This window comes from Pagrus pagrus (genome assembly GCF_965226575.1).
Source record: "Pagrus pagrus genome assembly, chromosome: 9".
NCBI classification, from domain to species: Eukaryota; Metazoa; Chordata; class Actinopteri; order Spariformes; family Sparidae; genus Pagrus; species Pagrus pagrus.
The window spans coordinates 12,708,993-12,728,747 of record NC_140193.1 but is presented as its reverse complement, the minus strand read 5'-3'; the positions used below and the strand labels follow the sequence as shown (position 1 = coordinate 12,728,747).

At 41.6% G+C, this 19,755-nt stretch overlaps 1 protein-coding gene across 3 annotated transcripts in view; it reads left to right on the top strand.

The window, feature by feature from the left end:
• Nucleotides 1-7,405, top strand: part of LOC311263107 (polyprenol dehydrogenase) — a 55,078-nt gene extending 47,673 nt beyond the window's left edge. For all 3 annotated transcript variants that reach the window (XM_084363000.1, XM_084363001.1, XM_084362999.1), the window contains one exon: nucleotides 1,945-7,405. In XM_084363000.1, coding sequence (XP_084219126.1) covers nucleotides 1,945-2,124 — 180 coding nt within the window. In that variant the 3' untranslated portion in view covers nucleotides 2,125-7,405. The remainder of the gene's footprint in view (nucleotides 1-1,944) is intronic.
• Nucleotides 7,406-19,755: the final 12,350 nt, after the last annotated feature.

Genomic DNA, 19,755 nt, shown 5'->3' with positions numbered 1-19,755 from the left:
TAAAAAAAAAATTAATAATCAACAGAATTGAAACATTACTCTCCTGGTGGTCCGAGCTCACAGTGTGGACGACTACAGTAGATGCACGGCAGATCGAGCTAACTAGCTAACAGCAGGTAGCGGCAGTCAGGGGTCACTTTGGTGATATGCTGCCCCCACTGCTTGTTTTGAGTATGAATTTGACAATCCCTACATATCTCACCTTTATCCCCCAACAATTTAATATTAAAATTTCAATAGAAACGGGAGAATATTACAGAGATGGGGGCGTGATCAGATGTTCATATATTGCCAGAGCTAATTACGATCTCTTAAAGTATTTGATGAAAGCAGATAATCTATCGTCAAACATGAGTTGAGAGCTTCGGAATAAAAAGTGTTTTTCGGAGACAGGGAGTTTGTTGATCAGTGTCCGTCAGGAAGGATGTATTCATGGTGGTGTATGCGCTCTCTCGTGGTCTGATGCTGCCTTTACTTACTTATTGTTTGTATTTTGTTTTATTTGTTTTATTTATTAACTCTTATCTGATCGTCTTGCTTCTATATTCTTATATAATTCCTAAATAATTCTTATTTAAGTAACGGAGAGAAGCCACACAGAGTTTCATTGTAGCTGGGTATAATGACAATAAAGTCTCCAGGGAAACTGCGATACAGTGCTACATAAGGTTGACTGAGGAAGCTGTTTGCCCAAAATTTGAAGCGTATTTTTTTTATAGAAGTATTTTTTATTATTTTCAAGAAATCCAGAAGATATGATGTACATCCCTTTTTTTGTCAGCAGCTTCAATACCTTGGACAGAAAACACTTGTTCTTGTGCTTTAATTTCTTGGATTCAGTCTCGTTCAAGTGGCCTTCTGGAAGCACTGCACGCCAAGGACTATAAATGCAAGATTTTTATATATATTGCTTTGCGTTAAGTGGGACCCCATTTACATTCCTTCATATCATTTTAATAGCGTCGGAACTCATTTAAAACGCTGATTATGTGACATCATTCTCTCTTGGGTAAATAAGGGTTGATGCATCTCAGCTTCAGAGGAAAAGGAGACGAGCCACATAAGACACATAATAATGCCGCTGGGCAAAAACATCAAATAAAAAGGACGTGTTGCCCTTTCAGTGCGACCAGACAAAGATTTTAATCACGAGCCAACTAGATAACTACGAGGGCAATGGTCCGACATTATTTTTGTAACTGGAAAACCATAAGCAAATGTAATGAGCCTGTTGTCATGGAGATCAAGCTGTTTTGTTTTATTTTATTTCCCACAAAAAGTGATCCAGGAAGCGCCACAACCCCTCCATGTGTGAACAGACCTTTAAACTACAGACAGCAGCGTGAATAACAAAGCACGAGTTGTGTTTCCCTGCATCGTCGCTCGTAATGAAAAGTATAGCCCCGCAAGCGAAGTAATAATTCATTTAGAGAAACAATTAAAATTCATGTTTCGAAGTATTGTGCAGTACTACAACACACACACACACACACACACACACACACACACACACAAACACGCACACACACACCGGTTCACACACAAAGCATGCAAGCACACTGTTGATGCTCGCAGGATGTGATCCCCTCTGTGCTCTGAAACCTGCTCCTGGTCTCACAGCTGACACTGAGATCATTGTTAAAATGCATCAACACTAACATGCACACTTATGCATGCAGACACACACATACACACACACAAACACACACAGACCCTGAGCTCTCTTTTCACTGACACTAACATACAGTGACATCAGCCCTCCTCTGGCATTCACACACACACCAACACACACACACTGGGGCACTTTATTTGTTTGTTGCAGTGATAACTTGTTGTTGAAGTTGTCATCCCGCCATCACCCCAGTCTTTGGTGTGCAGTTGTTTTTGTTTTATTTAGATGTGTATATATTTATATATATTTAATGATGTGTGTGTTTTCCTCAGACTCCCACAGAGGGCGCTGCCACTGTGCTGCACGCCGCTCTGTCACCGGACCTGGAGGGGGAGTGCGGAGGAGGCTACTGGGCCAACGGGCGCCGGGAGATGACAACACCGCCGACCTTTGACCCCCAGCTGCAGCTGAGCCTCTGGGAAACCAGCCTCCGGTTGTTGGGCCTGCACTAGCATGGGACTAAAGGACGTCTAACTGGACTTAACACTCGGGCCAACCAGCCACCTTCTCCATCTCCCCTTTTCTCAGTGTTCTCCTCTCCGTGCGTACCTCACATCGAGGCGTTCGTAGTGATTTTACGTTGACAATCTCATATCCCACCGCTGGACTGTGATTGGTTGTTTGGAGAGTGAAGACCTCTTTTTTTTTTTGTCCCAGACCCGCCAAAGAAGGGCTACAGGGAATGGACGATGTTCTTTTGTCTTTGTTTGCAAACATGTTACACACACGTACACACACACGCTAAGGTTATATCAACATATGATTTTGTTGACATTGCTGACATTGGGCTTCAGTTATAAACAGATTATCAGTTGTCATTCATCTCTGATCTGATAAAGTTTATTCCCCGATCGAAGCTGAACTCAGATGTCGTTCCATGGTGTCGTGTTCAATGACAACCGCCTCACTCTGCCTTAATGTCATTAGTCTGGCTTTGGGTGATGCTTCTTCAGAGGCTTTTCCATCCTAAAAAAATAGGCAAACAGTAAAATGCTTTTTAGACTTCCATTCAAAGGCTGAATTTTGGCATAGTATACTGACTTCAAATTCACGTCGGTCAAACCTTAGCGCACACACACACACACACATGCAAACACACATTTTTCACGCATCATGACAATGACCTGATTTTTCAAACCTGGACCCGCCTTGCCGTGGCAGGGGAATGTGATGTCAAATCACATCGTCTTACCATCCCGCTCTTTTTAAGCACTTTATTTTCGTCGGTACATTCGTGTTGACTGCTGGTACGTGTATGATAAGCTGTGTTTTTTCTCCTGCTGTTTTCATGAAGATGCTGGGAAAACAATATCAACTCCTCTTTCCTCTCTCTCTCCACGGCTCAGCAATCCAAAAAAAGACGCTCCTCGACTGGACTGATCGGGGGATTTGGAGAGGGAAGAGATCGTATGTAAAAGTTGGCCTAAATGTGGAACAGTTCCCCCTATAGACCCTGAGAGTGACGAGGCATTCGGTTTTGTTCTGGGGGGATTTTCTTTGCTGTCATTTTCTGAAGGATTTCCAGTCGTTTCTGTTTCGCTTTTGTCTGCTCAGAAACAAAAAAAGACCGCCACTCCACTGTCCCAGTTTTCCTTTATGATCTGTGTTAATCGGTTTTACTGTGTCTGTGATACCTGTGTGTGTTTTATGAGTTAAGAATTAACTCATGCTATAGACCCAGTTCATGTTGATGGATAGCACAACAATGGCCGGTCCTGGAGGAACAGCAGCAAAAAGATGAGGGAGAGAGGGAATGCACCTTTTTTATTTCCAGTGTTAAAGCTGTGATTGGTTCCTCATTGCTGCTGCTGCCGCTTCCTCACTTGGCGCAGCTCCCAGTGCATTGTGGGATTGAGATTTCCCAGTGGTGAGAATCAAACTCCATCTGCTGAGCTGACACACACACACACACACACACACACACACACACACACACACACACACACACTCAGAAACAGTGGAGGCAGTACATCCGGGCACAGGCTTATCTAAACAAGCACACAGCAAACAAACACGTCTGTTACTCATGCAGGAAAATACTCACACACACACACACACACACACACATACAAACGCCGCCATAATACCATCTCCACTGTGATAAACCATTTTAGCTGTGAAGATGAAAAGTTTTATCTGAAATTAAAAAGTTTTGGCTAAAAATCCTTCCCCACACGCCATCCCATGGCTATAAGTGTCTATCGTTGCTTTGAATACTGCCACTGAGCATCCAGCATTCGTTATTATCTGCCGTATGTGAAGCAATAGTATCACTGTGGTAGCTAATTCAGCCAGTAGCAGAGAGCCAGACACTCAGAAAAGGAAAGAAAGAAAATATATAAATGACAAAAGATACCAGCTTCAAGTTACCCATATATCAGGTATTCAAAATGTCTACATGTGTGAAAATATCTAATGAACACATTGTCAGTGTGCATTGTTTTGAGTGGTTTCTGGAAAATCTACAGTTTTTCAAGCAGTTTGAAGATGTGTCCCAGTTCAGGGGCTGGATCCTCTGAAGGATGTGTCCCTCAGAAGTCCAGGCTGAAACTGCTCCTCTCCCCTACATGCGACAACGGTTTAGACTCAGAAATACATCTAATGCTGTGTTCAGGCGCTCCTTGTCAACCCATAAAGTTGAAAATGTCCATGTTTATTGTAGGATGTTATCATCAAAAAAGCAACAAATGTCAATGCAACACTAGGCAAATAGTGGACCAGGTTAATGGGAAAAAAAGCATCCATATTACTTCCATTGATTTGTAATGCCCTGTGATTAACATGCCCATGCTGCAAATAGTGGAGTTCAGGCCTGGCTTCCATTATTTACAACCTTTTGTTGGTTTAGTCCATGTGATATGTTTACCAGCGATAGATCATCTTAACACAAGTATAGGGCTGTGTATCGGTACTCAATACCTATTCCTAATCTATCGATGGAAATAACCCAATACCAAGGAGTAGTACCAAGGAGTGGTGGTGGCATTTTACACAACTGAATGCTTCTCTTCACATGATGGGGAAACGAGAGAACAATACCCAGTCTTACACTTGTACGTGGTAAATATGACATGATTGTGTGAATTTATGAGTAGAGAAGGATTGCCTGAACGCCCGTTGAACAGTTGATCAGCACATAATGGATTGTTGACTCGTGTCGTCCAATTTTGGGTAAGTAAATAGCAGTGTTTCATTAACTTTTTTGTGGAGGAGCCTTTGAAATTGTATGAGTCTAGTAGCCTCATTATGAAGAAATGCATCTCTGGAGGGTTGATCTTTAGACTAATGCTGTGTTCATGTCATATGGGATGGATGGTTGTGATGGAGAAGATTCCCATGTTCACATGACCTGACATAGGTTGGTCCTATAATTGTTATAAATACTATTAAATGACAGTATATTCATTTTGGGTAACCTTAATCTTGAATGACAGACTTTAGCTGATGTTTAGCGTCCGTTTTTGTTTGGATTTTAGGCATTTCCATGTAAGACACAAGAAAAGTTTCTGAGTAATAATGACCTGATTACTTGGATGTTGATGTGAACAGCCTAAACCTGACAATATGACTTGAACACAACACAGCTCTAGGACAACACCTCAGAGTTTAATCTGATTGGCTCTTATTGTTGAATTACTGAATTCTGTCCACCTCATTTTAATGAGAGTATCTGATTCCAGGTCAACCCAATCACCAGGATAAATGCTTGCAATGTACATTTCTGCAAACCACGTATATGTTTAAACTACTTTTCTTGATGTCCAATTTTTAATTTTACTCTATGACAACGCTGTAATGATGGTCTGGTTGAGTTTAGGCACAATGACCACTTGGTTAGTGTTAGGAAAACATCCTGTTTTGGCTTACCTGGTTCTGTGGCCACAAAGAAATGTGTTATCTAGTTAAATCTAGTTAAAAGTAAAAGGTTTACAGCCTCAAAATGTCCTGATGACTTGTCAAAAATATCTGGTTGTGATACCATTAAGACCGCTAAAAATAGTCCATGGTTTCCTGTTTCCAAATGTCGAAGAACTATCCAGTGGTTTCACGCTCAGTCTCTCGCTTGGCAGCCACCTAGCCATCACGCCATCACCATCCCCTCCTCCATCTGACATGAAAGTCAGGTCATATACATGTAATGTAAATGAGATATAACACATATTGTATAAACGTTGATCTGATACACATGGAACGTACAAATGTAACATAGCCGTGGTTTGCAGAAATGTACAATGCTAACATCTTTATCCTGGCGAGTGGTCCAGCCAATCAGTTCAGCTTTAAACTCACCATTATTTTTGCAAAATATCACAAACCAGACCCTCAGTGTATTAAAAAGAAGTTAAACTCATCCTTTTTTAAAGCTGAATGCCCTCAGAGGTGTGGTGTTTTTTTCTGGTGCTGCAGTTGTGTGGGAATCGACTCTAAATGCCAGCAATATTCATCAGTTTTTGAGATCTAATTTTTGTCGCCACACTGCTCAGAAACAAACTAGTTATCGCCTCAGTGCTTCTTTGTTTAACTGTGTGGTTCCCCGAGGCTACTGCAAGGTACTGACTAAATAACAGAATAACAAACAAAACCAAACCCAGTCCTGATTAAACAATTGCGCTCGCTTTCCTTCACACAAATAAAAACACCAGCTTACTACTTTATTTGACAGTCGACGTTTTAAAAACCTGAGCGGGAGCGAGAGAGAGGGAAAACGTCACCCACTGTCATTCCTATCTGAGCACAAGGTTTTCCAAAGACGAGACGAGCAGGAGTGTGAGGGTCTGTCCTGGTGTTCTCGTCGTGTCAGTGTGCAGAGGAGGGCTGCTAAATTATCAATGAATTACCTTGTTATATATTTAGCGTACTCCTCCTGAAGCGCTCCACACAGACAGGACAACACAGTGAACTCTCTGAACTTGAATTGCAAATATAGAAAAAAGAGCAAAAAAGAAAAAAACAGCTGAAGTAACCGTCTGTGATATTGTCTGTATGTGATTTACTCGTATATGATTATTTCAAAGCATTGTCACCCACTGGACATTGACAAGTGGCGCTGTATGTAGACCGACAATGCTCTAATAGCCATTCTTCTGTCTGACCTGGGATTACATTTATATTAAATGTTTGGGTCCCAAGTTCTGCAAATCCTAAATGTGTATATGTATAGGAAGAGAGATAATATAAAGATGTATCCAGGGGGTCAGCAGATGAACTGAGTGCTCACTCTGGTAGAGAAAACACGTCCGTATCCATCCCCCCTATAACATGCTCTCCTTTAGTGTGAGTGCGACCTTTCCCTCGAGTCCCTGCAGGGCTGCAAATCGAGGATGTTCCCACCTCAGACCCGGCGTAAACACTCAGTCCATCTGGGCCCCTGGAGGATTTACGAAATGTGCAAAATGTTTTTATTTTTAATCATTATTTTGTTGTTGTTGAGATACACATCTTATTGCTTTTGCCGTGCCTATGAAGAAAATCTCCCTCATATATGTGTAACTGTGAATTTTTCATGTAGAATATGAGCTCGTAGAAACTGTGATTACCGTCTCGTCCTGTGCATTGCTGTAAGTTTCTTCTCTCTTTTGGAGTGATTGGAGTGTACGTGTGAGTGTGTGTGCGTGTGTGTGTCTAGATAAGGGAGTTCATGTCCATGTTTTTTGTCAATGGTTGTGACATTCCAGCAGCAGCCGCCACCTTTTCTATTATCCAAAGCTTCTCAATAAACATATCATTGTGCCACTCTGGCTCTCCCTCCTTTACACTGTGTGTGAGTGAGAAACTGTCAGACTGATGACACGCAGCATGAGACAGCGAGCCTCCAGCGCAGTCTGAACTTTGGAGATATTCTCAGATCCATCAGTGACACACACACACACACACACACACACACACTTACTATCAGGTCACTAGGATTAACTCTTTCCTGTCATACATACTTTAGAGATTTAGTGCAGTCTTCAAGTATTTCACTGCAAATACCTTCAGAAACTACACAGTGGTGGGAATGTATGAAGTACATTACTCAAGTATTGTATTTAAGTACAAATTTAAGGTACTTATACATGTATTACTTGGAGTATTTTTATTCTAAAACATATTCAATACATACCTGGAGCTACATTTTCCTGATTATACTTACATACATTGTCAGTGCAGGACTATGTATCATTTTCAGCGTGGTATTAGTACTTCCTCCACAAATCTCACATACATTTCACATGTTAACCACTGAAAATTAGGAATTAGCACCCTGTCATATGGAAGTCCATTTCTGCCAGTTAAAGGGGGAAAAAATACTTAAATACTTTTTTAGCCTTGATAAGAAAAAAGTTCATAATTATGGCTTTTTATATCATAAATCTGACCTCTAATTCCTCTATTTTGACTTTTTTCCATCTCATGATCATAATGTTTCATCTCATCATTACAACTTACCATGGGAATATTTTTTTCGTCAAGCTCAGTTTTCATCTTTTTTTTTCTTTAACTGGCAGAAATGGGCTTCCATACCATAATGCTCTGTGACAGGTATTAAAAATGTTGAGCAGCAGGCGTTACTGACTTTGATTTTGGATAAAAATGTCAAGAGCAAAAGCTTAGTGACTTTATCCTATAAGAAAAAAAATCCTCTCCTGACAAGAGTGGTGTCTTTTATGATGAAAGTGCAATCATCCACAGTACACAAGGTGTCACTGAGTGAATTGATGAGTAAGAAAATTATATTCTTTGGTCTTTAAAGTCACCAGATCTCAACCCAGCTGACCACCTACGGGAGATTTCCGAGAGTCATATTTCAGAAAACCCACAAATCTGAGAAGCAAAGCAAACACTGCACTAAATATATTCATATATCTTGGTCCCATAAGTGCAACAAATGAATCAGACTTCTCTTTTTCTGCATATGTGACATGAAGTTTTTGTTAGAAGGAGCAGAGAAGAGCTCTTGTCATCGTGTCCAAAAGAAAAGTGCTATTGAGACATTTAATTAGGCAGCAGCGCCGCACGGCCTGAATCAAACCGCTGGGAAAATGTAAGTCAACTCATCAAGGTGCATTTGAATGGCAGGCGAGCAGCGTTACATCATGTACACGTCGACTTGTGAGAATGAATATCTGACACAATGAGGAGAATGAGGTGCTCTCACATACAATACTGTGTGTCTGCTCCAAATTGACTGTCGTCTGGGCTCACTCGGGCAGAAAACAGAGAGGGAGAGACAGAGAGAGCAACCTGAAATGACAAAATGATCATCCTCATTTACGTCTTGGTAATTGATGCTCATATACTCGGGACAGATTATGGTTTATAACAGTGAGTTTAATCCTCAAAGCATCCTAAACACACTTAATAGGTCCTTATTCAAGCACTAAGTGGCAGCTCTCCCTCCATAAATTCCTTATGGGAGATTTAATGAACTCATCGCATCCACACTCATAAACGAGGAAGTGGCTAATAAGCATTCATTTATGTAATTACCTCCAAATGACTGAGAGGACATTATTATTCATGGCAATATTCAAGAGGGACCAGGTTGTGCACAGTCACTCACCTGTTTCACCTGCAGTCCCACAGTCCACTCAGTGCAGAGCCCCACAGCCTCAAGGATCATATGTTTCTTACTGTATTGCACCAAATACTACGGAAGCCTTCAACGGCCATATGTTCAATTACTTTTTTAATGCCGTTATCTTGAGATCACAAGTTAATTATTATATTATCTTGAGACAATAAAGATGGTTTTCTCGTGATAACAGATACATTTGTCTTATCATTCCGAGATAACGAGATTAATTCAAGACAAAAAAAACAACTTATGGAGGCGTTTAGTCGTTTTGAATTATCTTACTTTATCTCAGGAAATCAACATTTGTAATTCTGTGATAATGACATAAATATCTTGTGATCTCAGTATGTTGGATCTATTATGCATTTACTGTAGGGCTCCTATAAAATATATTATTTATCATATCACATTATTTTAATGGTAATTGTTTGACATAACTAATTTTATTTTACATTTTAAGCATTTTATCTGTCGAATTATCTACCAAAATTGCATATTTTAGGTCTTTTGAACAAATGCATTTCAGTTTACATATTACTATCTTAATCTTCCTATCAGATTATCTTCATAATCATCAAGTTTTTAGTGGGTATTTATTAGCTTATTGTGGTATTGACTTTTCTTTGTCAGTAACTTATCAGTAACATCAGAGCGATATCGTAATGTATGCAGACGACACCACCATCATACAGACCGCATTACAAACTACGATGAGAGTTCATATCAGGAGGAAATCAACAATCTTACAGAGTCGTGCACAGTTACTGCTTAACGTCAGCAAAACCAAGGAGCTGATTGTTGATTTTTAGAAAAAGGAGGCAAAGACACACACTCCCTGTATGCACCAGTGGAGCTGAGGTGGAGCAGGTGAACATTTTTAGGGTCCTTGTAATCAACATCATAGAGAACCTGTCATGGTCATCACACATCTCCACCCCAGTAAAAGAAAAGCACAGAAAAGACTCTATTTTCCAAGAAAGGCTTTTTCGGCTTTTTCAGAGCCAAATTCTTGTCATCTTCCATCGGAGCAATAGGAAGCATCCTGACTGGAACCATCACAAACTGGCATGGATCGTGTCTGTCTCACCTCCCACCACCACCGGACACCTTGCCAGTAGCTGTTGAGAGAAAGATGAGCGATTGAGCGTTATCACTCATTTTCTTCATGTCATTTCAAGGATTTAAATCAGTGAGCCTCTGATCACAAATCACTGCCAACCTGTCTGAAACTTTTGCTATCAGACATGGTTAATTAGTTTTTTCTCCCCCTGATCTGAGGTCAGTGTCCAAAACAGATGTTTCCAACAGATGTCTAATAGGGGCACTGAGTTTTTATCAGTGACTGGAGGGAAAAACCAGAATGACCTTTTCTTTGACCTTCAGGAAACTGAGAGGAACAGGACTGAAAAACAACAGCTACAGCGTTATGAACATAGAGTCGAGTTGAACACAGAAAATACATCTGTATATTTTGGTCATCTCTTATCTGGTTGATAGAGAAACGAAACCCAGTGTTACAGTCATGAACTGTGACTGTTGCTGTTTTCACTGGTTGGCCTATATGGTAGATAAAATATAAGTGACCTCTATGGTGGCACAATGTGTAAGAAAACATGATACATTACCCTCTAGGGTGACCATGCAGTGGAGGAAACATGATTCAGTGCACGGTTGCACATGCAGCTGTTGACCTTTTTTATCTTTTAGCTTTGGAACAATGCATTCACCAGCTCATCCAAGAGTTTCAAAAACAAGAGTTTGTGTTTTACGATGAGTGAACGAAGCAATTCAACGAGAGAGACGTGAATTCAGGAGGTTTACGGATGTATGTTTCTGTTTAGTAAGGAAAGTAGAAGTAGAATATTTCATTACTTGACATTGCGTAAGTTTATTTTGCTCATTTATTCCACTAACAGCTGGCTTGCATCTGCCATGAACAAATGCAGACACGAGGCATTGGTGGTCATACCGTTTTTGTCCACTGGGGCAAAGACAAATTAAGTTTCTCATGGTAGCTTTAAGTGAGCATGACCTCACTCTACAGTGGAGAGAGCGACAGAAACTCACACGTTGCCCTCCCAGTGGAGAAAATGTGATAAAGTGCACTAATGGGTGCCCTTAAAATGGAGAATGACACAGTGCCATATGGGCTGCCCTACATACTACAAAAGGGACTGGAACAGGTCCGACACTTCTCCGTGTTGAACAAAGGCAGCCGAAGAAACGACAAAACCCTCAAAAACATATGAGGATCTCTTTTCCCTCGGAGTGTGAGAGAGGTCTGTCTGTCTGCAGCTCTACCTATTAGCAGGCTCTAAGTGTGAGATTAAGACAGCCATTAATCTTCCAGGCAGCGGTGGTTTGTGGGAAAGGCCTGACAGCCCAGGGCTAAGTGATACATGGACCTTGTCAAGGCCCCTGATGGAGGGATAGATGGGTGGACGAAAGGACACACACACAGACAGACACACACCTTACCTGACCAATAAGGTGTGAGAGGTGGAAGATGGCTGCGGACATGGTCAGACTTTAGATTTTACTGCACGAAGCATCCAGAAAGTGGTGGAACTTCAACAACAAACTTCCCACGATATTATATAAATACATTTATATATTTAATATATAATTGGTTATATTTAAAACCAGTCTAACACTGCCCCTGTTGTGTTCTATATTCCTTTGCTTTTCTGTGCAACAACACCGATAATAAACAACTTTCGGACAGACAGATAAAACACAGAGGTCGACCCTGCTTCAGAATCTGGAACAGGTTTCTGCTCCGATAAAAAACTGCTCCTCTCACCTCACAGCAACACACAGAGCTCACATTTCTCACAGGTTTTCTGTCTGGTTTGTTTGCTCTGCATCTCAGTTAATCTCTTTCTAATTATGGACCATTCTGTGCTCTCTAATTGTGCAGCCAGATTGGTTTGGTTTGGACTCGGGTTTATAGGCAGCAGTTGGAGCGGGGCCAATAGAAATACAGATGGAGACCTCAGCTCTATATTTCATACTCAACACTGTTTGTTCTCATAAGTGGTGTTTTTTTGTGTCATATGATTTTGTATTCAGTATAGTTTTGCTAAATATTGAAGTATTTTACGTTTGATGAATCTATATTTCTCTTTGATGAATGTTATGGGCAATACCATATGCTATTAGTAGCCCTTTAAGATGAAATAACGCTAATGCCAATTATACATCAGACGAGTGCCAGTTGTATTTTACCAACAAGCAGAACATGCAAAACCAGCAATAAAATACAAAGAGTGAGCTCCAAGCTTTTGTGTTTGTGGTGATGCAAGTATAGATTTCCGGTGAGGTGAGATGAAATAGCTTTAAATAAAAAGCCTCTCCTTCACCTTATTGTAATCCAGCTTCTAATCCAGGGGCGCCCAAACTTTTTTCCCTTAGAGAGCCAAAACTGAGACTTAATGATGGGCCACAGGCCAAAAGCAGCGTGCATGTCTGGCATGCATTCCTCTCATTCCTCTGGTTTTTAGAAGTTTAAATATCCTCAAGTTTTTCCAGACAACTTATTGCTGACTAAAGTAACCCGAACAGCATGCACTTTTCTGTGGCTGCAGGCACGTGCTGGTACTTGTCACAAACACTCACTTCCTCACTTCCTACGACAAACCTGCAAGACTACATCTGTACTGTAGGGATCAGTAAGGCCTAGTTTTGTTATATTGATTTCTGTTTGTCCCATCCACCCCAGCATATTAGGAAGAAGCAGAAAAAAATCACCTTCATTTTCACTTCTTCTTTGAATCCTTCAGTGCCTTCGGTTGTCGTGTTTTGTCTCCGTTAACACGTATTTTCACAAAGGAGACCCAACTCACTGAAAAAAAAATTCAATTATTTGTACTGTAGCTTGAGCAGGAAAAATACTGTGATTGGCCTTCGGTAACCTACAACACAATCAAAGCGGCTCACCTTCAGAGAGTGTAAGAAAATAAATAAATCCTGTCTCAACTTCAGTAAACAAACCCAGTGAGCTGAATTACAGCGCAATATTTTGTTTTATTTCACCAAATTCAACATTTACTGCCATAATTTGTCTAATGATGCATCATTTTTTTAAGCCAAATACTGTGTCAAACCAATTATTCTGGCGCAGGATTGGTTTCCCTGCCTTCCTCTTCCCGTTTCCACAAATGCAGTGGGGATTATGTGTTTACAGTGGTGCATTAGTATCATATCACGGTCACAGTCAGTGTGCTTAAGAATTTACAGTATGAGGGGTTGAGAAGGTGAGCGCTGGCATATTGCTCAGCTTTTCTTTGTGTGTGTGTGTGTGTGTGTGCGTGCATGCCTTACTATCACTTAAGAAACACACACGCACTTATATACACACTGAGACGCTCGCAGAGATGTACTGTAGGAGAGGATGGGATTTACTGTCTAAAAATGGCCAAAGAGGACGAGGAGGAGGAGGAGGAGGAGGAGGAGAAGGAGGAGGAGACGAAGGCAGGGTAAGTGAGAAGATATGTGGAAATGTTGCGAGAGAGGAAGGGGGATGTATTCCTCTCTGAGCCGACATGGAGAGGAATAAGAGCAGAAGAGAGAGAGAGAGGAAAATAAAGGAAGAACGGAAAATCAAGAAATGCAGGGAAAGCCGGAGAAACAGAAAATTAGCTGTCATTTTCTAAGTGAGATTTATATATTTGTTGGACAACAACGATGAACCAATAACTCAGATCATTTATTTAAGCCTGAGTAAAAGGGAATGTCCATTTTTCTTGTTGTGTTAAGGGCTCTGCAACAACACACACACACACACACACACACACACATACAAGGACACACACGGACACAGCGAGGTCTGGCCCGTCTGAAAAGCTGATGGCACAACAATCTCCAGGGCACAATGCTTCACTCCACCCACTCATCTCCGCTGAGAGCGCTGAGAGAAGGAGAAAGAAGAAGGGGGGAAAATGGAGAGGTGGGAGGGCAGAGAGCTGCGAGAAAAAAGAGAGAGAGAGAGGAAGAAAGTGGAGGAAGGGACAGGAAAAATGAACACAGAGTGGGCAGAGAGACAAGGGGAGGAAAGGAAATAAGAAGAGGAAGGGGAGGAAAGTGCAAGAGGAAAGGGGGGTGGAGGAGGAGGAGGATGACACAGTGGGGGGAAGAGGAAGAGGAGTGTATGTTTGCGTCACATCTGCAGTGGAGGAGAACTGCCTGACAGTCATCAGACGCCTGCTGAATGACAATCTCCCCTCCTCTCTCAGGTGGCTGCCTTTTCCCTCCTTCCTTTTTCTGTCTTTTCTGGGAAGAAAACACTTCGCCTCACTCGCCCTGTACCGCGTCCTTGAAAACTCACAATGCGGGGTGATTTTCACACCTGGCAATCCATCTTTTCAACGGCAATATGAGCTCCTGTAGCTTGTACGGCCAGCCAATACCGCGTCATCACGGTCGATAAACTATTACAGTCGAATCGATGCTCAGCAGGAGACATGAATTGAATACAGTCAAGGTGCACCTGGTGTAATCTCTAGCCGTCAGCTGCCACAGTGCTGAAGCAGAAAACGAGGGATGGGTAACAGGTTGTGGCCTTAATGATGACAACTATGTGACTGAATTTGTAAAGAGTTTCCTAACAGCCTGTAAGTGCAGTCTGTGAATTGTTATTGGAGGGTTAATGGCCAATAACATTATGAATAATGTTACTGTGACAGGTGTTTGGTTAAAGCAACAGTGTGACATTCTGGGGAAATACGCTTTGACGTCAATCCCACAGTCTGATGAGGAGATCGATCAATTAAACCGTTGTTAGGTGCAGGATGTGTCTACAGGACAGGAAGTAAGGGGCTTTGGGCAGATTCCCAGCAGTGGCTCCATCAACTGTAAAAAGAAAAACAAAAGACGACGTTGAAACCTTGAAAATGGCTACACAGTGTTTAAATGTCTTCTAATTTTTACATTACATGTCCCTGGCCCTTGGAGACGCTGTGCACACCACTGCCCCACAAGCCTCTTGATGATGATTGGACTCCTGTGATTAACAGATACTGTATATTGACGCGGCAGATGATACAAAATACATACATGCTCCTTTCCTTTTAAACTTTCTGTAAGAAACGGTAATTATTTTCCCCAGGACATCGGAAATGTATGTTTGTAATCTTCAGTATTTCTTTCTCTTCTCCATTTCCATTTCTCTTTTCTCTCACTCACTGAGGAGGACGAGGCGCCACAGTGCAGCGCCATAAACAGGTTATGATAACGAAAAGGGGAAAAGGGTGAGATAAATCATAAATCTGTCATAAATCAGAGAAATACAGGAGAATTGTGACCCCGGGAGGCAACCGAGAGAGGGCAATGAAAAACGGGAGTCTCTGTGAGGGCTGATAAGTATGGATGTAAGCCAAACCTCTAGTAATAAAATATGACTACCTCAACCACATGAAAATTAATTTGCATAACAGTCTCCAAAATGAACACACAGTTGTATCCTCATGTAAATTCTGCAGTGCAATGCCTACTGAGACTGATGCAAACATGTGACATTTATTTGAAAATATTGAACTCAAGCGAGGATTTCGCATGATGCAAAGGCCTATCGACATTGACATTCACACTGAGGTCATGACGTTAACGTCGCTGATGTCTGGACATTCATAAACAGTGAGCGAGGAAGTCAGACTACCTCGTAAGTCATGGAAATATGTCTCAGCACAGCTTAGCCCTGGTCAGACTCAGGTAGCCCTCGACAGTGTCTTGGTCTCGTCTCAGTCTCAAATCTTGATACTCTTTTGTCTTGGTTATGTCCTGGTCTCAGTTTATTGTCACCTTATTCAAACTCTTTTCGGCCACGTCTTTAAATGGGACATGTGACACATATCAATGATGCTGGTGTCCTCAGTGGTAGCTGTAGGTCTTGTTGTGGTTGTGTCAGTTGATTTTCCTCCTCTAACCTGTTTTTGCTATTCTCTGGATACATTTCAAGAAGAGCTGCACGTTCAGGAGAAAACAGGCTAAAATAAAGATGACTCACCGATCTGAACACTGTTTTTCAAGTTTACAGTCTTTGGCTGCTGACGACACAACCACCTCTTTGTTTTCCACAACTGTCATCTGTCAGGGCCTCCATGCAGTCAGTCCAGCCATGTTTATTTGAGTCCCGTCACCGTTAATTAACAAGAGCAGATAATGACGTGCTGCTCTGCCGCGGGTTTGACAATTCTTAGCAAACTGAATCAATGTTTGAGAAGCTGTGCCATTCAAGTTGTTGCTCTTGCTCAGTTTGAAGTCCGCTGAATGAAATCCATTAAAACAATTCTTTTCTTTGCCTCCGATGGATTTTGACAGAACAATTTTTACGTTTTTTTTTCAATTTGCCAGAACAAAAATACTTTGCACAATACAGTCTTTTCATTTGGACTGTTGTCTTGTAAATCACCGCAGGCTCCAGATTTCAACATGTGACAAAAAAACATGATTAGAATTTCAGAGTTCATTGATCCGGTGCTTATTGAGACAGTAAAGTGAACGAAGCACAGAAAATAAACTGCTGTGTTGTCGTCTTTGAGACTAAAACCGCAGAAATGTCACACCTCGAGAGAGACAACTCACCTCGAGGTTTTCTCCGCACACACAAAGTGTCACCTTTTAAAGTTTTTATTGTGTAGCTGAAATTGCAAAAGAGGGAAGAATTCACAGAGGAGACTGAAGTGATTAGACCCCATCCGGAAATTAATTAACAACCTGTGAAGACAGCAGATGACTATTTTCCCCTGGTGGTTCAGTATGGAGATGATGACGGTGGTGAGAGGACTTCAGAGATTTCCTGCAAGTGACCGATGAAATTATGAGAAGATCTCATTAATACACGCAGTCACACATCTGAAAAACACCTTACCTGTAAAAAGTAGATACACGTACAAATGGCCTCACACACACCTCAAACATGAATTTATATAGACAAGAAATTTTCCTGTCCTATCTCTTTCATTAGCCCTTCCCTCTTCAAGTGCCTTTCCTGTTTCTCCAACTTTTGCAATCTAGTTTTTCAATTCAGTTTGCATTTGAATCCAGTCTTTTGTTCAGTCATTGTCAAGTCATCTGCTGAGTTTCTGTGATCCTGCTATTGTTGTTTCCTATTCCTGAGATTGTGTTTCCCTGTACACGTTTATCCAAAATAAACTTCATCCATTCTCTGCCTGCTGTCTCGTGCATGTGGGTCCACCGTCTCTGCTCTCAGTGTGACAGTGATATTGTAATCAAATCTGAACTTGGACCACGTCCATTGTGTTTACAGCTAATAGGGGGAGTTACAGGTCGTCTGCAGGCTTATTTTTGCATTTAAAATTCACACTCCTATAGATCAATGCCAGAATCACTTGACTTTTTGGGGGAAAAAATCTGACTGTAACCTTTCAAAAGAGCCCAAAACCATACATGTACTGCAAATGGTTCAACTACAGCTTTGAATTTACTTTGGGCTCAACTGGCATAGACGTCTTAGCACCATTTTACATATTTGTCCAGGAAACATCAAGATAGCTCTCTTTTTTTCATTCTTCACACAACAATTTCTCTCTTCACTCTTAATGTGAACAACCCAGTGAAACACTATGAATCAATTTCAGGAGAGATTGTCTACTTCCACCGTCAAATTGTCCGCTGCCCATTTCCCTCATGGCCAATGCCTGTGTAAAAAGCGGCCTTGATTGTCAGATTTTCCGTTCCAGAAAGTTGCAAAAATTGCCAGATCCCCAATCCCAGCACTGGAGGTGTGTTTGTGTGTGTGGAGGGTTCAGATACTCTTCTACATTCAACAAGCATTTCATCTTAGGTGTTGTGATGCCTTTTAATCTTGTCTTACTAGTTAAAGATCCCTGTGTGGATTTTAACATTTCTTTGCTATTTCTACATCTATGGACGAAGCGTCAAACAGGGCCAGCGAGGCCCATGGGAGCACCCCGAGTTGCCAGATAATACTGGGGAGGCCTTTATGCATCTGTGCCCATGTTCATGCCAACTTGTGTAACATAGCTGTATTGAACAAGCCTGTCATAAATTATAAAACAAACAACATATGGGTTTCAGATAAAGAAAAATACACAGAAACATGTATCTGAACATAACACACAAACACATACTGTACTTCCAAGCTACCCCTTGTTTTATCTGACAGGTGGATGAAGGGCGGTTTTCACCAGATACTCAATTTCACTTGGATTGCATGAAGTGTGTGTGTGTGATTGTGTGTGTGTGTGTGTGATTGTGTGTGTGTGTGTGTGTGTGTGTGTGATTGTGTGCTTTGGGGAGTTAAAAACACCTCACGGTTCTTTGACTTTCATTCCTCTCCTCTTCCCTGTTCGCTTATGTAGGACTTTGAGGAGAGCGGGAGATTATAGAGAGATTGAGGAGATTAAGAAAAGGAGGGAGGATCAGCAGGAGAGGGCGTCCATGAGATGGGAGGAGATCGTGGGTGGTGGGAGTCGAGGAGAGAGAGGAAAAGTGTGGCTGAAACGAGGAGGAGGAGGAGGAGAGACGTCCATTAAGCAACCATTTGGTTTAGGGCGGGGAGTGCTGTGGTGTCCTTGGGCCTCAGGTCAATAAAGCCATTAACACACACACACACACACACACAAACAGTCAAGGCTGTCCAGAGACCTGACAGAGCGTGTGTGTGTGCGTGTGTGTGTGTGTGTGAGCAGTGTACGGGAGACAAATGAGTGACACTGCATGAACACGCAGTCTGCAAGAGAGACAATTTGTCATCATGTGAACACAAGCTCTACCTCTGACAGGAACACACACACACACACACACACACACACACACACACACACACACACACACACACACACACACACACACACACACACACACACTAACCCTTGGGGCTTCACTTTCCAATATGCTCACATCAAAGCGTATGTGCTTTTAAAGAAACACTCTGCCATTTTTCATCTGCAGCTCTGCGTGTCTACGATAAGGATAACATTCGATTAGCTGTCACTGCGCTTTTGTAGCCGCCCCGTGTCACCAACAGACACCCAGGCCGCATCTACAAAAGTGTCTGGACTTGTGACACGAGAGAGGAGATGAACGACAGTCTTCACATTTTAGAGGGGAAATTGAGAATAGAATGAAAAACGATTACAGTTTTTTTTTTGCATTTTAAGTCAAATATCTAAGAACATCTGACAAGAGTATCAACAGCTGGCTTCTCCTGATCAGATCTCATGATGCACACACAATGAGTAAAGTGAGATGCTTCTCTCTTATTCCTCCCTTGAAAAACTGATCTGATGACAAAAAACAAAATGTACACCTCTAATTATTAGCTTTTAATTCATTTTTATTGCACTCTTTCAGTGTCTCTGTTACCTGGCGCGTCCAAAGCTGTTTTGATTTGTCCTTCACACGTCTTCATATCCCACTGGAAGCATTTGAGAAGCGGAGCGTCATGCAAGCCTGATGTTGTTGACTCGCTCAGATTGTGTTTATTTCATAATTTCTCCTTGATTTTTGTGCTTCTGCTGTGGGTGAGTAGACTGCGTAATTA